This window comes from Chiloscyllium plagiosum, chromosome 32 (assembly GCF_004010195.1).
Source record: "Chiloscyllium plagiosum isolate BGI_BamShark_2017 chromosome 32, ASM401019v2, whole genome shotgun sequence".
Classification (NCBI taxonomy): Eukaryota; Metazoa; Chordata; class Chondrichthyes; order Orectolobiformes; family Hemiscylliidae; genus Chiloscyllium; species Chiloscyllium plagiosum.
The window spans coordinates 42,038,766-42,060,708 of NC_057741.1; the positions used below are offsets into that span (position 1 = coordinate 42,038,766).

At 43.1% G+C, this 21,943-nt stretch overlaps 1 protein-coding gene across 1 annotated transcript in view; it reads right to left on the bottom strand.

The window, feature by feature from the left end:
- Window positions 1-21,943, bottom strand: part of LOC122539561 (polycomb group RING finger protein 3) — a 167,138-nt gene that overhangs the window by 52,484 nt on the left and 92,711 nt on the right. The window contains exon 5 of the mRNA XM_043674543.1: window positions 117-172. Coding sequence (XP_043530478.1) covers window positions 117-172 — 56 coding nt within the window. The remainder of the gene's footprint in view (window positions 1-116; window positions 173-21,943) is intronic.

Genomic DNA, 21,943 nt, shown 5'->3' on the forward strand with positions numbered 1-21,943 from the left:
CATAAACAGAGAAGGGATGGAGAAGAGAGTGGCAGTATTAGAACTAAGTATATTTTACAGCAAGCAGGCAGGCAATCATGTAATTAGTTGTGAGAAAATAGCAAGACGTCACTTACCTTCTTGGAGACCAGGCACCAATTTATAGACAATATCTTGCATTGTTCGATCGTGACTTGGAAGTGCAGCAGAAAAGAAAATAAATACATGAATGTTATTCCTAAAAATGAGTTTATAATAGTATGGTTCACACAATTCATCAGCAAAACATCCAAACAGCCTCAAAATATGAAGGTGAGATTAGACATTTACCAAAGCAAAACCACTACTACAATTTTATGCCGATTCTCCTTGAAGTAGTGAAAGATAAGAAGAAATTTTATTAATGAGTCCAAAATTCTGAAAGACTTTCACTAAGTAAATAAGGAGAAACTTCTCCCTGTGGTGACTAACTAGAGGACAAAGATTTAAACTAATGCCTGACAGAACCAAAGGCAGAATTAAGAACTTAAATTTACACATGGAGTTTGTGCAATCTCAAGCATGCGTCCTGAAAAGATGGCAAAAGTAATACCAACCTCCAAAAATCTTCCAAGAAATGAAACTGATGTACCAACCTGGCAACGACTAATGCACAGGAAATGACAACAGGAATCATTATCCTGTTAACCCCAGAAAGTCTTTACCAAAATCTGGGTGCTAGTGCCAAAATTCAAAGAGGAATCTCACAGACATATTCATTGTCACTAGTCAAATCATACCATACATACCATTTCGCAGACAAGAGCATCATTGACTTTGCAGAGATGGTGGCAGTGAAGTCAGGAAGGAGCTGCCCTGGGAATCCTCAACATCAACTTTGAACTCCATAAAGTCTAATGGCACCAGTTCAAAAGGGGGATGTAAGCCTCCTACTGATTACCACACACCATCCTTCTTCAGCTGATGAATCATTACTCCTCCATGTAAAACACCACTAGGGGAAGCACTGATGTGGGAAGGGCACAAAATATGGTCTGGGTGTGGGAACTTCAATATTCATCAAAAGCAACACCATTACTGACTGAATTGGTTCATTTCTAAAGGACATAACTGCTAGACTGGGACTGCAACCGGTGGTAAGGGACAAGAGGAAAAAGCATAAAAACAGAAATTACTGGAAAATCTTAGCAGGTCTGGCAACATCTGTGGGGAAAAACAGAGTTAATATATCAGATCCAGTGACCCTTCTTCAGAGGAAAAAGCATACTTGACCTCATCCTAACTAATTTGCTTTCTGAAAATGTAGCTGATGACAGCATCACATTGCACAGTCCTTGTGTAAACAAACACCCATCTTTACACTAAAAATTCCTTCGATAGTGCCAGGATCACCATGTGAAATGGGACTTCGAACAAATCTAATAACTCAAGCATGGGCAGCCAAGAGAAGCTGTGGACCATTAACAGCAGAATTGTATTCCAACACAATTGCAACCTCACGGCCTGGTACATCTCTCACTCTACCATTTACCATGTTATCAGATCAAGCCTGGTTCAGTGGAGTGTGCATGAGGGCATGCCAGGCACAATCTACAAATGAAGGTGTCAACCTGATAAAACTGAAAGAAGAGTTCTTGCATGCCAAATAGCATAAGCAGCAAGGAATAAACACAACCGATTGATCAGATATAAGCCCTGCAGGGTTGCCACTTCCAGTCTTGAATGGTGGAGGTCAATCAAACAACTCACCAAAGGAGTCGGTTCTACTTGGACTCTATCCACAACAATGGGGAATCCAAGGACATCAGCTGGTTCCCAGAATTTTGTGGGAAGCTAGGGAAAAGATTGCTGGACCCCTTGTTGAGATATCTATATTATCAATAGCTTAATTATCAATAACGGGTGAGGTGTGGAAGACTGGAAGTTGGCTCATTTGGTGCCATCATTTAAGAAAGGCTGTAAGGAAAAGCCAGGCAACTATAGATTTCTATCACTGGCAGGTAAGTTGTTGTAAGGGATTCTGAGCAATAGGATTTACGTGCATTTGAAAAGGCAAGAACTTATCAGGGATAGTCAGTATGGCTTTATGTGTGGGTTTTTGCATATAACTAACTTAATTAAGTTTATTGAAGAGGTGACAAAGAAGGTTGATGAAGGCAGAGCAGTAAACATTGTCCAAATGGACTTCAGCAAAGCATTCAACAAGGTTCCGCACACTAAACTGGTTACCAAGGTTAGATCACATGGGATCCGGAGGTATTAGCCAATGGATACAAAATTGGCTTAATGTAGGAGACAGAGGGTAGTAGTAGAGTGTTGTTTTTTCCAGTCTGAAGACTATTGATCTGTGGTGTGCCAAAAGGATTGGTTCTGAGTCCACTGCTTTTTGTCATTGATATAAATGATTTGGATGCGAAGAAAGGAAGTATGGCTACTAAGTTTGCAGATGACACCAAAGTTAGTGGTGTGGTAGACAGTGAAGGAGGTTATCTCACATTATAATGAAACCTTGATCAGATGGGCCTATGGATCCAGAGGTGGCAGATGGAGTTTAATTTAAATACGTGTGAAGTGTTGCATTTTGGTGAGGCAAACCAGGGGCAGGTGCACAGTTCCTTGCAAGTGGACTTGCAGGTGGACAGGGGGGAGAAGGTAGTGTTTGGCATGCTTGACTTTATTGTTCATTGCATTGAGTACAGGAGTTGGGATATCAGGTTGCAATTGTACAGGATATTGGTCAGGCCACTTTTGGCTAACAGTGTTCAATTCTGGTCTCCCTGCTATACGAAAGATTTTGGTAAACTTGAAAAAGTGCAGAAAAGATTTACAAGAATGTCACCAGGACCAAAGGGTTTGGGCTACAAGGAGACGCTGAATAGGCTGGGGCTGTTTTCCCTAGAGCATCAGCGGCTGAGGGGGTGACCTTATGGAGGTTTATAAAATCATGAATGGCATAGTTAGGGTGAATAGCCAAGGTCTTTTCCCCAGGGTAGGAGAATCCAAACGAGATAACACAGGTTTAAGGTGAAAGGGGAAAGATTTTAGAAGGACCTGAAGGGTAACTTTTTCACACAGAGCATGGAAAGGGCTACCAGAGAAAGTGGTGGAGGCATGTACAATTGCAACATCTGGGTGGGTACATGAAAAGGAATATGGGATATGGGCCAAATGCTGACAAATGGGACGAGGTCAGATTGGGATGTCTGGTCAGCATGAGGGGGTTGGACCGAAGGGTCTGTTTCCACGTTGTATGACTTTATGTCACAGCAAAATGCACAAATGAAGCATTTGCAACAATCCTCAGCCTGAAGTGCTGAGTGAATGATCTATCTAAACCTCCAGACGTCTCCAACATCACGGCTGTCAGTCTTTGGTCAATTGGATTGACTGCACGTGATATCATGTAACAGACGATGATGTGGGGTACAGTAAAGAGCATGCGCCCTGTCCAACAAAAGTAATGGAGATGCACGCTCCAGAACTTGCCACTCCCCTAACCAAGCTGTTCCAGTACAGCCACAACTGACACTATCCGACAATGTCGAAAATTGTGCAGATATGCCCTGTACACAAAAAGCAGGACAAATCCCACCTGGCCAATTATCATCCCATCAGTTTAATATTGACATCAGTAAAATAATGGAAGGTGTTATTAACAGTGCTATCAAGCAGCACTTGCTTAGCAATAATCTGCTCACTGAAGCATATTTTGAGTTCCGCCAAGAACATTTAGCCCCTGACCTTATTACAGCCTTAATTCAACCATGGACAAAGGAGCTTCTCGCAGTGAGGTCAGAGTGACTGCCCTTGACATCAAGGTGGCACTTGATTGAATATGACATCAAAGAGCTCTCGTAAAACTAGAATCATTGGGAATTGGGGGGCAAACTCTTTGCAGTTGGAGTCGTACCTGACATTTTGTAAGATGGTTTTATTTATTGGAGGTCAGTCATCTCAGCTCCAGAACATCACTGAAGGAGTTCTTTAGGATAGTATCCTAGGCCCAATCACTTTCAGCTGCTTCATCAATGATCTTCACTCCACCGTAAGGTCAGAATGGGGATATTTACCAATGATTCCACAATGTTCAGTACATTGATTCAATGGTTAGCACTGGTGCCTCACAGCATCAGGGACCCAGGTTCAATTCTACCCTTGACTGTCTATGTGGAGTTTGTACATTCTCCATGTCTGCTCTGGTTTCTTGCACAGTCCAAAGAAGTGCAGGTTAAGTGGACTGGCCATGCTAAATTGCCTTGAGTGTCCAGGATGTGAAGGCTAGGTGGGTAAGCAATAGAAAGTGCAGGGTTACAGGGATTAGGGGAATGGGTCTGGGTGGGACGCTCTTTGGAGAATCAGCATGGACCAGATGGGACGAATAGTGTGCTTCCAGACTGTAGGGATTTCTAGGATTCTATTCAAGGTACCTCAGATATTGAACCAGTCCATGCCCAGGTGCAGCAAGACCACGATGTTGCAATGGGAAGAGGCTGAATAGGCTGGCGGTATTTTCCTTCGAGCATTGGAGACTGAGGGGTGATCTTACAGAGGATTATAAAGTCATAAGGGGCATGGATAGAGTGAGTAGCCACGGTCTTTTTCCCAAGTTAGGGGAGTCCAGAACTAGACAGCATAGATTTAAGATGAGAGGTGAAAGATTTGAAAAGGAGCAATTTTTTTCACACAGAGGGTGGTGTGTGTATGGAATGAGCTGTGGAGGCTGGTACAACTACAACATGTAAAAGGTATCCGGATGGGTATATGAATAGGAACGGTTTAAAGGGATATGGGTCAAATGCTGGCAAAATGGACTAGATTAACTTAGGATATCAGGATTGACATGGATGAAATGGACCAAAAGGTCTGTTTCCCTGCTGTACAACTCTTTAACTCTATGACAGTAACCAGGTTTGGGTTGACAAGTGGCAAGTAACATTTGCACCATACAAAAGGAAGAACAAGGAAAGTTTTGTGTTTGACAAGATAGTATCCAATCATTACCCTCTTGACCTAGAGTTGCCCACAAGGGAAAAACAACCTTTCTGCATTCCCCTGTGAAGCCCCTTAAGAATCTTGTATGTTTCAATAAGGTTGCCTCTCATTATTCTAAATTCCAATGAATAGAGGACCAACCTGTGTGTTTGCTTTAACTCAAGGAGTATCAGAAATAAAAGTGTTGAACTTAGAGCATGGAACAGTACCTGGTGCTATGATGTTGTGGCCATAACAGAGATGTGGGTTTCTCAAGGGCAGGAATGGTTGCTGGATGTTCCAGGCTTTCGAGCATTTAAAAAGAATAGGGAGGGGGGAAAAAAGAGGAGGGGGTGTAGCACTACTAATCAGAGAGGGTATCACAGCTACAGAAGCTTCCATTGTCGAGGAAGATCTGCCTATCGAGTCAGTATGGGTGGAAATTAGGAACAGCAAGGGAGCAGTCACCTTGTTAGGGGTTTACAACAAGCCCCCCCAGTAGCAGCAGGGAGATGGAAAAAAGCATAGGTCGGCAGATTTTGGAAAGTGTGGACGTAGTAGGGTTGTTGTAATGGGTGACTTTAACTTTCCCAATATTGATTGGAACCTCCTTCGAGCAGAAGATTTGAATGGAGCTGTTTTTGTAAGGTGCGTTCAGGAGGGTTTCCTATATCTGTATGTTGACAGGCCGACGAGGGGAGAGGCCATTCTAGACTTGGTGTTCGGAAACGAGCCGGGCCAGGTAGCAGATCTTGTGGTGGGACAGCATTTTGGTGATAGTGACCACAACTGCCTCACATTCTACATAGCTATGGAGAAGGAGAGGATTAGGCAAAATGGGAGGATATTTAATTGGGGAAGAGGAAACTATGATGCGATTAGACATGAGTTAGGAAGCATGGATTGGGAGCAACTGTTCTATGATGAAGGCACTATAGACATGTGGAGACTGTTTAAGGAACAGTTGTTGCAAGTGATGAATAAATATGTCCCTTTGAGACAGGCAAGAAGTGGTAAGATAAAGGAACCTTGGATGACGAGAGCGGTGGAGCTTCTCGTCAAAAGGAAAAAGGTAACTTACATAAAGTGGAGGAAGCTAGGGTCAAGCTCACCTCTACAGGATTACAGGCAGGCAAGGAAGGAGCTCAAAAATGGTCTGAGGAGAGCCAGGAGGGGGCACGAGTCAAAAGGAAAAAGGTAGCTTACATAAGGTGTAGGAAGCTAGGGTCAAGCTCAGCTGTACAGGATTACAGGCAGGCGAGGAAGGAACTCAAAAATGGTCTGAGGAGAGCCAGGAGGGGGCACGAGAAAGGCTTGGCAGAACGGATTCGGGAGAACACAAAGACATTTTACACTTGTGAGGAATAAGAGAATGGTCAAAGAAAGAGTAGGGCCAATCAGGGAGAGCATAGGGGATGTGTGTGTGGAGTCTGAGGAGGTAGGGGAAGCCCTAAATGAGTTTTTTGCTTCTGTCTTTAGAGGAAGCTGATGTGCTGAAAATTTTGTCAAACATTAAGATTGACAAGACGCCAGGCCCGGACCAGGTTTGTCCTCGGCTGCTTTGGGAAACGAGAAATGCAATTGCTTCGCCACTTGCAAAGATCTTTTCATCCTCGCTCTCCACTGGAGTCGTACCTGTAATTCCTCTCTTCAAGAAAGGAAATAGGGAAATCCCCGGCAATTACAGACCAGTAACATCCTCGCTTCTCCACTGGAGTCGTACCCGAGGACTGGAGAGAGGCAAATGTAATTCCTCTCTTCAAGAGAGGAAATAGGGAAATCCCTGGCACTTACAGACCAGTAAGTCTCACGTCTACCGTCTGCAAGGTGTTAGAAAGGATTCTGAGGGATAGGATTTATGACCATCTAGAAGAGCATGGCTTGATTAAATGCAGTCAACACCGCTTTGTGAGGGGGAGGTCATGCCTCAAAACCTTATTGAGTTCTTTGAGGATGTGACTAGACAAGTTGATGAGGGTCGAGCTGTGGATGTGGTGTATATGGACTTCAGCAAGGCATTTGATAAGGTTCCCCATGGTAGGCTCATTCAGAAGGTCAGGAGGAATGGGATTCAGGGGAACATAGCTGTCTGGATACAGAATTGGCTGGCCAACAGAAGACAGCGAGTGGTAGTAGAAGGAAAATATTCTGCCTGGAAGTCTGTGGTGAGTGGTGTTCCACAGGGCTCTGTCCTTGGGCCTCTACTATTTGTAATTTTTATTAATGACTTGGATGAGATGATTGAAGGATGGGTCAGCAAGTTTGCAGACGACACAAAGTTTGGAGGTGTCGTTGACAGTATAGAGGCTGTTGTAGGCTGCAGCGGGACATTGACAGGATTCAGAGATGGGCTGAGAGGTAGCAGATGGAGTTCAACCTGGATAAATGCGAGGTGATGCATTTTGGAAGGTCGAATTTGAAAGCCGAGTACAGGATTAAGGATAGGATTCTTGGCAGTGTGGAGGAATAGAGGGATCTTGGGGTACAGGTACATAGATCCCTTAAAATGGCCACCCAAGTGGACAGGGTTGTTACGAAAGCATATGGTGTTTTGGCTTTCATTAACAGGGGGATTGAGTTTAAGAGTCGTGAGATCTTGTTGCAGCTCTATAAAACTTTGGTTCGACCGCGCTTGGAATACTGCGTCCAGTTCTGGTCGCCCTATTATAGAAAAGGTGTGGATGCTTTGGAGAGGGTTCAGAGGTGGTTTACCAGGATGCTGTCTGGAATGGAGGGCTTATCTTATGGAGAAAGGTTGGCTGAGCTCAGACATTTTTCATTGGAGAAAAGGAGGAGGAGAGGGTACCGAATTGAGGTATACAAGATAATGAGAGGCATAGATAGAGTCGATAGCCAGAGACTATTTCCCAGGGCAGAAATGACTAACATGAGAGGTCATAGTTTTAAGCTGGTTGGAGGAAAGTATAGAGGGAATGTCAGAGGTGGGTTCTTTACACAGAGAGTTGAGAGAGCATGGAATGCGTTGCCAGCAGCAGTTGTGGAAGCAAGGTCATTGGGGACATTTAAGAGACTACTGGACATGCATATGGTCACAGAGATTTGAAGGTGCATACATGAGGATCAGTGGTCGGCACAACATCGTGGGCTGAAGGGCCTGTTCTGTGCTGTACTGTTCTATGTTCTAACCTCCCTTCCTAAGACATTCTTTCTATACCAGGTATCAGCCTAGTTAATGAACCTTCCCTGGACTGTCACAAATACCAGTGTATCTTCCCTTAGTATAGGGTCTAAACTGCTCTTCGTACTCCAGCAGAAGTCTGACTTGCGCCTTGCACAGCCATGGCAAACTCTCCCTATGTTATACTCTAAACCATTCAAAATAAGGGCCAACATTCCACTTGCTTTCCTGGATACCTGCTGAATATGGATGCCAGCTTTCTTGTGAAAGGCAACAGCTTACAGTAATATGTGGGAGAAAATAATTGGCTTTCTTCAGGTTTCAGTTACTTTTACTTCAGAGAGAGAGAGAGAGATAGACATAGCACTTTTCCTTTCAGCATTCTGGAGGTTTCTCTCCCTCCATCGTAAACACCCAGTTATTCACCTGTATAGTAGTCAATTAGAAAATTATCAGGCTGATGAATTCCAGCTCCACAACCGGTTACATTGACACAAACCAATCAGCAATCTGTTGCTGGATGTATCTCCCTCTGGAGAGTGCCATGGTGCCTTATCTCATTTCCCCCACTGCTTGCTACAAGAGAAGAAATTCTTCCTCATTTCTATCTTAAATGGGCAACTCCTTACTCTGAGATTACACCCTTTAGTACAAGACTCTTCCACAAGGGAAAGCAACTTTCTCAGCATCTAACCTGTCAAGAATCTTGTGTTTTTTTAATAATGTCACATTGCATTTTTCGAAATTCCAATGAATACAGGCCCAACTTATTCAGTTCCTTCATTGAGAAAATCTCATCTTATCCAGGATCAACTGAGTGAACTTGTCTGTCTCCAATGTCACTATATCTTAAACGTGGAACATCACCTAGGCCATCAAAAAAAAAAGCAAGACAGATCCAACCAACTCAATTACTGCCCTAGTCTATTTTCAATAAGCAAAATGATGAATAGAATAGTTAATAGTGCTAACAAGCAGCAATTACTTAGCAAAAGTCTGTTCACTGATGCTCAGTCTGGGTTCTGCTCGGGTCATTCAGTTCTGACCTCATTATAGCCTTGGTTCAAACATTAAAGAGGTGGATTCAAGGGTGAGATGGGAGTGACTGCCCTTAACATTAAGCCACATTTGACTTAGTGCCTTAGCAAACCAAAGTCAACAGCAATCAAAGAGCAATCTCTCCATGGACTGGAGTTATACCTGGCACAGAATATGATAATTGTGGATGCTGGTGACTATTCAGCCCATACCAAAGGCATCACTACAGGTGTTCCTCAAGGTAGTGTCCTGCATCCAATAATCTTAGCTGCTTCATCGTGAAGTTTCTAAGATTCAGCTGTGCACTGACGATTGCAAAATATTCAGCACCATTCACTCACTCCTCAGACTTTGAAGCAGTGCATGACCACATGTAGTAACACCTGGACAATATCCAGGTTTGAGTTGACAGGTGGTAAGTAACATCTGCTCTGCACACGCCCTTTGACATTTTATGACATTATCATCACTGAATCCAGGGTAACTGGGGTTATACCTGATCAGAAATTGATCTTGACCATCCATATAAATACTGTAGATACAACAGCATGTCATACACCAAGAGTTCTGCCTCAAATAACTGACTCCCCAGTGTTTATTCTCCAGCAACAAGGCACAGTTCAAGAGTGTGATGGAATATTTTTCATTTTCTACGATGGGTGTAATTACGCCAACACTCAAGGAGCTTGCTTGTTTGGCAACCTCTCTCTTGCACATTCCACACATTCAACATTTGCTCTTTTTCAAATTAACACACAATGGCAGCTTTGTGCATCATCAACAAGATTCACTGCAGTAACTCACCAAGGCTCCTCCTACAAACCCACCACCACCGAGAAGGACAATGGCATGAGATACACAGAAACATCACCACCTGCAAGTTTTCCTTCAAGCCACTCATCATCCTGACTTGAAAATATATCATTGTTCCTCTACTGTTGCTGGATCGAAATCCTGGAAGTCCCCTACTCGCACCACAATGGGTGTTCCTAGACAAGGACTGAGCATTCAATAAAGCAGTTCACTACCACCTCTGCAGGGCAATCAGGGATGGGCAATTAATGCTGGCTTGGCCTACAGTGCCTGGATCCCATGGATCAATCAAAGAAAACTTGGAGCAATATCTCACTGTTTAGATAACATGCACCTTTTTCATTCTTGCAGCTAAATTGGACAATGTTATGTTGTCCTACATTACATTGCATTTGTCTGATCTTTGCCCACTCACTAAACCTATCTTCATCCCTCTGGAACCTGCTTTTGTCCTCTTCAAAACCTTCTTCCCTATCTATCAATGTGCATTCAGCAAACATACCCTCAGGTAATTAATTCATCATTTATGCAAACTGTAAAACATTTAGGCCTAAGCATTAATCCCAGACACACCATTTGTTACATCTCACCAATCACATTTTTGATGACACTCTATTCCTTGTTATCCAGTCAATCTTCTATCCCTGCCACAATGTTACCCCACTACACCATGAGCTTTTATGTTTTGCAATAACTTTTGATGTGGTGCTTTATCAAATGCTTCTGGAAATTCAAACATGGTACATCCACTGGATCCCCTTTGTCCTCTAAAGGATAATTCTTCAAAGATGTCCAAAATCTTTGTGAAATATTGACAAAATAATGGAAAATCTCAGCAGGTCTGGCAGCATCTGTAAGGAGAGAAAAGAGCTGACGTTTCGAGTTTAACTGACCCTTGGTCAGAGATTTTACAAAGGGTCAGTTAGACTCGAAACGTCAGCTCTTTTCTCTCCTTACAGATGCTGCCAGACCAGCTGAGATTTTCCAGCATTTTCTCTTTTGGTTTCAGATTCCAGCATCCGCAGTAATTTGCTTTTATTGACAAAATAATGTTGACTCTACATGATAACCTTGAGATTTTCCAAGTGCTCTGCTGTAACACCTTCAAAAATACCTCGAACATCTTCCTCTGACTTAAGTTGACCAGCCTGGCATTATAGTTGTTATTTTCCATTCCAAATGCATCTACTCCAATCTGCTGAATTTTGGAAAATTAAAACCAATGCACTAATTATCTCCCTAACCACTTCTTTTAAGACTGCAGAATAATTTCAATGAGGATCCAGGGACTCAGCAACTCAGAGTTACACAATTTATTTACTTTCGAAGTGATTGCTGGGCCCCCTGCTGAGATATTTGTATCATCAATAGTCACAGGCGAGGTGCTGGAAGACTGGAGGTTGGTTATCGTGGTGCCACTATTTAAGAAAGGTGATAAAGAAAAGCCAGGGAACTAGACTGGTAAACCTGACATCAGTTGTGGACAAGTTGTTGAAAGGAATCCTGAGGGACAGGATGTACATGTATTTAAAAAGGCAAAGACTGATTAGGGATAGTCAACATGGCTTTGTGCTTGGGAAATCATGTCTCACTAATTTGATTGAGTTTTTGGAAGAAGTAACAAGGATTGATGAGGGCAGAGCGGTGGACGTGATCTATATGGACTTCAAAAGGCGTTCGAAAGATTCCCCATGGGAGACTGATTAGCAAGGTTAGACCTCATGGAATACAGGTAGAACTAGCCATTCGGATACAGAACTGGCTCAAAAGGTAGAAGGCAGAGGGTGGTGGTGGAGGATTGCTCTTCACACTGGAGGCCTGTTACTAGTGGAGTGCCACAAGAATTGGTGCTCGGTCCACTGCTTTACCTCATTTATATAAATGATTTGGGTGTGAACATAGTAGATGTATAGAACATAGAAAGGTACAGCACAGAACAGGCCAAGCGGCCCACGCTGTTGTGTCGAGGATTATTCCTAATCTAAAATAAAATAACCTAACCTACGCACCCCTCACTTCACTGCTGTCCATGTGTATGTCCAGCAATCGCTTAAATGTCCCTAATGAATCTGCTTCCACCACCACAGCTGGCATCGCATTCCATGCATTCTCAACTCTCTGCGTAAAGAACCTACTTATGACGTCTCCTCTATACTTACTCCTAATATCTTAAAACTTTGACTCCTCGTACCAGTCAATTCTGCCCTGGGGAAAAGTCTCTGGCTATTGTCTCTATCCATGCCTCTCATTATCTTGTATACCTTGATCAGGTCACCTCTCTTCCGCCTTCTCTCTAGAGAGAAAAGTCTGACCTGAGTCAACCTGTCTTTGTAAGACAAGCCCTCCAGTCCAGGCAGCATCCTGGTAAACCTTCTTTGCACCCTCTCCAAAGCCTCTGCATCTTTCCTATAATAGGACAACCAGAACTGGACACAATATTCCAAGTGTGAGCTCACCAGGGACTTATAGGGCTGCAGAAAAACCTTGTGGCCCTGAAATTTGATCCCCCTGTTAATGAAAGCCAAAACACCATATGCTTTCTTAACAACCCTATCCACTTGGGTGGCAACTTTGAGGGATTTATGCACTTGATCACCAAGATCCCTCTGTTCCTCCACACTGCCAAGAATCCTGTCTTTAATCTTATATTCTGCATTCAAGTTCGACCTTCCAAAATGCATCACTTGGCATTTATCCAGGTTGAACTCCATCTGCCATTTTTCAGCTCAGCTCTGCATCCTGTCATGCTGCTACCTGCAACAGCCCTCGATACTATCAACGGCACCTCCAACCTTTGTGTCATCATCAAATTTACTAACCAACCCCTCAGCCTCCTCATCCAAGTCATTTATAAAAACTACAAAGAGCAAGAGGGCCAAGAACACAGCCCTAGGGGACACCACTCACCACTGACCTCCAGGCAGAATACTTTCCATCTACAATCACTCTCTGCCTTGTCAATTCTGAATCCAGAGAGCCAAATCTCCCTTTATCCCAATCTTCCTGACTTTATGAATGAGTGTACTATGGGGAATCTTATCTAATGCCTTGCTGAAGTCCATATACATCACATCCACTGCTCGACCTTCATCGACCTGTCTCGTCATCTCTTCAAAGAACTCAATAAGATTTGTGAGGCACGACCTGCCCTTCACAAAGCCTTGTTGACTGCCTTTAATCACACTATGCTTTGCCAAATAGTCATAAATCCTATCCCTCAGAATTCCTTCCAAAACCTTGCTGACCACAGACGCAAAATCGACTGGTCTGTAATTGCCAGGGATTTCCCAATCCCCCTTCTTGAAAAGAGAACAACATTTGCCTCCCTCCAATCCTCCAGTACGACTCCCGTGGAGAGTGAGGAAGCAAAGATGTTCGTCAGCGGCTTTGCAACCTCCTTTCCCGCTTCCCAGAGCAACCTCGGATAAATCTGGTCTGGCCCTGGGGACTTAACAATCTTAATGTTTGCCAAAATTTCCAGCACATCAACATCAGCAATCTGGGTCTGTTCAAGCCCATATCCCAACTCCTCAAAGTTGCCATTCACAACAAGGTCCCTTTCCTTAGTGAAAACCAAAGCAAAAAACTCATTTAGGGTTTCCCCTACCTGCCCAGACTCCACGCACAAGATCCCTACCCTATCCCTGACCGGCCCTACCTTCTCCCTGATCATTCTCTTATTCCTCACGAATGAGTAAAATGTCTTTGGGTTCTCCCTAATCCTTCTTGCCAAGCCTTTTTCGTGCCCCCTCCTGGCTCTCCTCAGTCCATTGCTGAGCTCCTTTCTAGCAAGCCTGTAATCTTCTAAAGGTGCGCTAGATCCTTGCTTCCTTCACCTTACGTAAGCTGCCTTCTTCCTTTTGACGAGAAGCTCCTCTGTTCTCGTCATCCAAGGCTCCTTAATCTTACCCCTTCTTCCTGTCTCAAAGGAAGAAATTTGTGCATCACTCGCAACAACTGCTCCTTAAACAGGAGTCTGTTGTGCCCTCTCTGTGGAACACTTGCTCCCAATCTTTACTTCCCAACTCCTGTTTGATAGCGCCATAATTTCCTTTTCCCCAATTAAATATCTTCCTTTGGTAACTGCTTCTTTCCCTCTCCAAGGCGATAATAAATGTGAGGCAGTTATGGTCACTGTCACCAAAGTGTTCTCCCACCTAGAGATCTGACACCTGTACTGGCTCATTGCCGAGCACCAAATCCAAAATGGCCTCTCCCCTCGTCGGCCTGTCTACATATTGAGTAAGGAAACCCTCCTGAACACACCTGACAAAAACGGCTCCATCCAAACCATCTGCACTATGGAGGTTCCAATCAATATTGGGAAAGTTGAAGTCACTCATAACAACAACCCTGCTACATCTGCATTTTTCCAAAATCTGTATAGTTAGTAAGTTTGCAGTCGACACCAAAATTGGAGGTGTACTGGACAGCGAAGAAGGTTACCTCAGAGTACAATGTGATCTTGATCAGATGGGAGAATGGGCTGAGGACTGGCAGATGGAGGTTAATTTAGATAAATGTATGGTGCTGCATTTTGGAAAGGCAAATCCGGGCAGGACTTATACACTTAATGTTAAAGTCCTGGGAACTGGTACTGAACAAAGAGACCTTTGAGTGCAGGTTCATAGTGCCTTGAAAGTAGAGTTGCAGGTAGATAGGATAGTGAAGAAGGCATTTGGTATGCTTTCCTTTATTGGTCAGAGCACTGAGTATAGGAGTTGGGAGATCATGTTGTGGCTGTACAGGAAATTGGTTCGGGCACTTTTGGAATACTGTGTGCAATTTTGGTCTCCTTCCTATCAGAAGGATGTTGTGAAACTTGAAAGGGTTCAGAAGAGACTCACAAAGATATTGCCAGGTTTGGATGGTTTGAGCTTTAGAAAGAGGCTTAATAAGCTAAGGCTGTTTTCCCTGGAGTGTCAGAGGCTGAGGGATGACCTTATAGAGGTTTATAAAATCATGAAGGGTATAAGTAGGGTAAAAAGACAATGCCTTTTCCCTAGGATGGGGAAATCCAGAACTAGAGGGCAGGGAGCTAAGGTAAGAGGGGAAAGATTTAAAAGAAACGTAAGGTGCAACTTTTTCACGCAGAGGGTGGTGTGTGTATGGAATGAGCTGCCAGAGGAAGTGGTGGAGGCTGGTACAATTACAACATTTAAAAGGCATCTGGATTGGTACATGAATAGGAAGGGTTGGGAGAGATATGGGCCAAATGCTGGCAAATGGGGTGAGATTAATTTAGGATAACTGGTCGGCATGGACGAGCTGGATCAAAGGATCTTTTCTGTGCTGTACATCTCTATGACTATAAAACTTTTTTTTAAAAATCTGTAACATTTCAGGCTGTTTTTATATTTTTGTTGCACCCTAACCTTTCCTTTCTTGTTCATCTTTGTCAATCTTTGCATTTTTAAATATTCCATCCACTCTCCTAACCAGCAATCTATTGTTGCACAATTATATGTTTTGAAGTTTGACATGATCACTAACTATTTTAGTGAACCATGGATGGCAGCTCCTCCCCTTCCTCAGACTACATCATTACCAAAAGCCAGAGTGTACGATAGGGTGGGTGGCTCATTTCTTTCCTTTTAGCTGTGCAGACATAATGATCCAACTGGCGTCTTAAATCATAAACTTCATGATTTATTTCAAAGTTTTAATCTGTACTTTTTGGTCTGACAGATGTATTCATTTCTTCTTGAAAGCGATATGAACTTTGATGGAACTTCAATGGATCTTTAGTTTGTGTAGCTAAAGTTCCCAAATGTATTGTTCCAATCATGAAATCTGGAAAACTGTTCAGCATGTCTGCACAAAACATCTTTTTGCCATAACAGCAGGTGGTGCGATTGATCTTTAGGTTAAAATCTTAAATTTTAACCTCAAATATTGTGCTTCCAGGTGTGGACCCATTATTGAAGGGGGTTCAAATCACAGTTAAAACATTGGTTTACTCCTGCCATCATTCTGGACACTTGTATTTTTCTTTAGATTGTCAGATGAGCAGAAATTGCCTTAAGTGAATATTGGGAAGACTGAAGTCACCGCTTTCAGTTCCAATCACAAGCTTAGTTCCCTAGCTGCTGATGCTGCCCCCTCACCCTGGCTGCTGTCTGAGCTGAACTCATTCATAAACTTAGTATCACAGCTGAACCCAAAATGCACTCCAACCACATCCATGCAGTTACTAAGATGGCTTATTTCTATGCCCTCTAACCCTATTGCTCCATCCTCTTCTGCCTCAGTTCATGCACTGAAGTCCTCATTTATGCTTCTGCTCTTTCTAACCAAGGCTATTCTGATGGTCTCCGGGCCAGCCTCCCACAGTCTACATTCTTTAAATGTGAGGTCGTCTCAAACTCAGCAGCCATGTTCCTCCTTGTACCAAATTCTGTTCACCTAATTCCCCAGTCCAGCTGACCTCTCAATCCCAAGTGAAATCATTGCTTTGATTTCAAAGTTACGATCCATGTTTTAGAATTACTACTCTATGCTATCTCTATAAACTCCTCCAGCACCAAAATTTCTAAGATATCTGCATACTACTGTGGAGTATCTGAGGAAAAAATAAATTGACTAGCATTATTTTCTCAAGGACTAATTTTTGAAAACTGTTTCTGTGGGAGTGAGCTTGTTTTTCATTTTGTGGTGCCATTTTGTGCACAACTCCCAAAAGCAGAAAAGTTGATAATGACCAGTTTTTAGGATGTTCCCCTAAATTGGAGGGTGAAGAGGATAGGAAGGGAAATTAATTTGTCAGGAATTTGGTGATGCCAGTGCTTTTTCACGTCATGGTCTATGTTTCATAGTATGGATTATAGAAGAGGTGATTAACTTTTCCCCTGGCTTGAAGGGTACTCAGTAGAACAATATTTAGTAGCCTTAAATCCAGTTTTCATTATGATTAGGGTTTAATAGGTCTCCAAATACAATACTGGATTGCCAAACTCAATCAGATGGGCCACTTTAATGGTAGGTGGGTAAAATGAAAAGGTCACATTGTCATCCTTACTTGAAACAGTGTGAGTCCAACTCCACTTATCTAAAATTTGGTCACTGATGGATAAGTTTTTATGTTGATGGGTTTTTTTTTCTGTCTCTGGTTCATTTTATGGGGTGAAGATAAGAGGATGAGCTTTAGAAACATCGTCATGATTGAATGGCGGACCAGGTTAGATGTGCCAAATGGCCGAATTCTGCTCCTTATCTTATGAGCTTATGTTCCATGGCTGCAAAAAGCATTATTACATTCCGTTTCCTCCTCCCTGTTCAACCAAGCATTGGCAGAATACTGTGAATAAGACCACAGTATTTCACAAGTAACTGAAGCAACATTTCTGGGGACTTGTCCCGGTGTTGTAGCATGCCAGATGTCCTGCACCATGACTACTGAATTAGTGGTTAGCACTGTTGCCTCTCAGAGCCAGAGATGCATGTTTAATTCCACACTCAGGCAACTATCTACGTGGAGTTTGCATATTCTCCCTGCGTCTACATAGGTTTCCTCCCATCAGTCCAAAAATATGCAGGTTAGGTGGATTGGCCATGCTAAATTGCCCAGAGATGTGCAGGTGAGGTGGATTAGCCATGGGAAATGCAAGGTTATGTGGAAAGGGTTGGAGGCTCCTCTGGGCGGGATGCTCTTTGGAGGGTCAGTTTGGACTCAATGGGCGAATGTTGTAGGGATTCTACAATCAGCATCCCATGCATCACTTTCAATATTCACTCTCAGAGTCATAGAGATAGTACAGAAAAAAGCTATTTGACCCATTGAGTTCATGCTGGTCAAAAGCAACCACCGACCTACTTTAATCCTGTTTTCCAGCATTTGGCGCACAGCCTTGTAGGCCTTGACATTGAAAGTATCACTAGCTCGGCTAGCATTTATTACCAAACCCTAATTGCACAGACAGTAGGTAAGAATTTAACACATGGTTATGAGCCACATGTAGGCCAGGCAACGGTGACAGATTTATTTGCCTCATGACATTAATGAACTGGATAAATTTTTTACAACAATCAGCACCGGTTCCATGGTCATAATTTGGCTATTCCACATTTTCTTTTACTGAATTTGGTATTTGTCATCGTAGGATCCAAACCCATGTCTCCAGAACATTACTAATCCAGCAAAAATTAAAAACAGATTAAGGATGCTAGAGATTTGAAACCAAAACATAAATTACTGGCAAAACGCAGCAGGTGTGGCAGCATCTGTATAAAGAAAGCAGAGTGTTCTGATGAAGAGTTACTGGACTTGAAATGTTAGCTCTGGTTTCTTTCCATAGATACTGCCTGATCTGCTCAGTTTCACCAGCAATTTCTATTTTTGTATTTGCCGAGCAACACCACCACTTCACCTCTGCATGCCTCACTTGGAAAAATATTCCATTTCTTTTCTGTCACTGGATCAAAATCCATAGATCCCTGCAAGTGTCAGTACAGTTTGATGAAGGCGGCATACAGAATGCTTGCTTTTACTATCCAAGCTATAGAATACTGGAACAAGGAAATCATAGTCATAGAGATGCACAGCATGGAAACAGACCCTTCAGTCCAACCTGTCTATGCTGACCAGATATCCCAACCCAATCTAGTCCCACCAGCCAGCACCCGGCCCATATCCCTCCAAACCCTTCCTAATCATATATCCATCCAATAAAACATTGTATAGGCCCCAGAAGGAAAACCGTGTGCAGTGGTGGTTGCCATAACTGAAGAACATGATTGCACTGGAGAGGGTGCAAAACAGATTCACTAGGATGCTGCCTGGAATGGAAAGTCTCAGTTATTAGGAGAGCAGAGGTAGCTGAGAGGGGATCTGATTCAGGGACACAAAATAATGAGGGGCTTGGACAGGACAGATGGTGAGAATCTCTTCCCCACTGCAGATGTGTCTAAGACCAGAAGTCATAAGTTTAAGGTCAGGAATACATGCTTTACAGGAGGACTAAGGAAACATTTTATCACTGAAAGCTAGTAGAAATATGAGACATGCTGCGTGAGGGGGTGGTGGAGGTAGGTACTCTCACAACACTAAACAATTAGCTGGATGCTTAATTAAAATGTCAGGGTTAGGATGAAGAGCTGGTAAATGGGATCAACGTAGTTCGGTGTTTGTTGGTCAGCACAGACACAGTGGACCGAAGGGGCCTGTTTGCGTTGTGTCTTACTCTATATTTGAAGTAGACGTTGATAGATTTCTGATTACCAATGGTGTAAAGGTTTATTGAGATTGTGTGAGTACAAGGCATTTGAAGTGTTTGATCAATTATGATCATATTAATTGGCGGAGCTAGGTCAGTTGGCTGAATGGCCCACTGCTATTCTTCTGTTCTTATGAAGCACTGTCCTCAATCAGGGAAATTTTCATTTCATTTTCAGCAGCAGCAGGAGTAGTGACAGCGAGGACGACAGGGCTGCTGGGAAGGTAAATTACCCTCTTAAAAGGACTTACCTCAAGCGTTATCAGCCTCCATTTTCATCAACAGCGGGAGCGATGAGAGCAAGGACCACGGGGCTACCAGGAAGGTAAATTTCCCACTTAAAAGGACTTATCTTGTGAATAGGCGGAGCACATGCAGAGCAGGAGCAGACACAGGACTGCTGAGTAAGTGAAGTAATATATTTGGGTGGTTGCGTTACCCGAAACACTACTTAGGCAGTGTCTCCTACTATCTTCCTCCTCTAACCAAAAAAAGGTTGTGTGTTCCGGATTGATAAGGTTACTAGTTATTTTTTCAATGGTCTCTTGTGAATTCAGAACAGTGGGAATGGATGTTAGGACAGCTGAATGCTCCTTTTATAGAACGTGGGAGGTAAGGGTCATCACTAGTGTCCCCACTGACTTCATCTGCAGGGAGCGCACTTTGGGTGATAAAATATTTCCTTCGTCCTCCTGTAAAGCATGTATTCCTGATCTTAAACTTATGACTTCTGGTCTTAGACACATCTGCAGTGGGGTCCTCAGAAACCCCATTAGAGAACTGGAGCTGGTTGAACTTCAGATCATTCGGAAGGCTGAGGGGGCAATTGAGAAAAGTTACAGAGAGGTAGTCACACCTCAGGTACAGAGAAAGGGTAGATGGGTTACAGTCACTGGATGGAAAGGCAACAGGCACAGAGCAGGGATCTCCTGTGGCCATTCCCCTCAATAACAAGTATACGGTTTTGGATACTGTTAAGGGAATTTACTAATGCTCTTCAGGACGGTTTAAACTAATTCAGCAAGAGGATGGGAACTTGAAATGGCACTCCAGTGTACAAGAGGTTGAGCGTAGTGAGGTCATAAATAAAGTTTCAAGGTCGCAAAAGTGTACCTCAGGCAGGAAGGTGGTTTAAAGGGTGTCTACTTCAATGCTAGGAGCATCTGAAATAAGGTGGGTGAATTTGCAGCATGAGTTGATACCTGGGATTTTGATGGTATGGCCATTTCGGGACATGACTGGAGCAGGGACAGGAATGGTTGTTGCAGGTTCCGGGTTTTAGATGTTTTAATAAGAACAGGTAAGTTGTTAAAAGATGGGGAGGTGTGGCATTGTTAGTCAAGGACAGTATTACAGTGGCAACAAGGATGCTTGATGAGGACTCATCTACTACGGACTGAGGTTAGAAACAGGAGAGGTCACCCTGCTGGTTTCTACAGGCCTCCGCGAAGTTTGAAAGATATAGAGGTAAGGATTGTAAAGATGATTCTGGATAGGAGTGAAAGTAACAGGGAGTTGTTATGGGGGACTTTAACTTTCCAAATATTGACTGAAAACGCTATAGTTTGAGTACTTCAGATGAGTCAGTTATTGTCTGATGTGTGCAGGAGTGTTTCCTGACATAGTATGTAGACAGGCCAACGAGAGGCGAGGCCACATTGGATTTGGTACTGGGTAATGAACCTGGCCAGGTGTTAGATTTGGAGGTAGGTGAGCACTTCGGTGATAGTGATCACAATTTGGTTACATTTATTTCAGCAATGGAAAGGGATAGGTATATACTGCAAGGCAAGAGTTACAGCTGGGGGAAAGGCAATAATGACACGATTAGGCAAGATTTAGGATGCATAGGATGGGGAAGGAATCTGTAAGGGATGGGCACAACTGAAATGTGGAGTTTGTTCAAGGAACAGCTACTGCGTGTCTTTGATAAGTATGTAACTGTCAGACAATTGAGTGAGGGAGCCATTGTTTACGAAAGAAGTTGAATCTCTTGTCAAGGGGAAGAAGGAGTCTCATGTAAAAATGAGGCGTGAAGGCTCAGTTAGGGTCCCTGAAAGTTACAAGGTAGCCAGGAAGGCCCGAAAGAGAGAGCCAAGAAAAGCCAGGTGGGGACATGAGAAGTCTTTGGCAAGATCAAGGAAAACTCTAAAGCTTTCTATAGTTATGTCAGGAAAAAAAAAGATTAGACTAAAATTAGGGGCAGTCAAGGACAGTAGTGGGAAATTGTTTGTGGAGTCGAAGGAAATAGGACAGGTGCTCAATGAATATTGTTCGTCATTATTCACACTGGAAAATGACGATGTTGTCGAGGAGAATACAGAGATATAGACTATTAGACTAGACAGGATTGAAATTCATAAGAAAGAGGTGTGTTACCAATTCTGCAAAGTGTGAATATAGATAAGGCCCCTGGGACGGATGGGATTTATCCCTGGATCCTATGGGAAGCCAGGGAGGAGATAGGAGAATTTTTGGCTTTGATCTTTACGTCATCATTGTTTACAGGAATCATGCCAGAAGATTGGAGGATAGCAAATGTTATTCCCTTGTTCAAGAAGGGGATTAACGACATCCCTGGTAATTATACACCAGTAAGGCTTACTTCGGTTTTGGGTAAAATGTTGCAAAAGGTTATAAGAGATGGGATTGATAATCATCTAGAGAGGAATAATTTGACTAGGGATAGTCAACACGGTTTTGTGAGGGGTAGGTTGTACCTCACCAAATCTTATTGAATTCTTTGATGAAGTGACCCAACAGGTTGATGAGGTAAAGCAGTTGAAGTGGT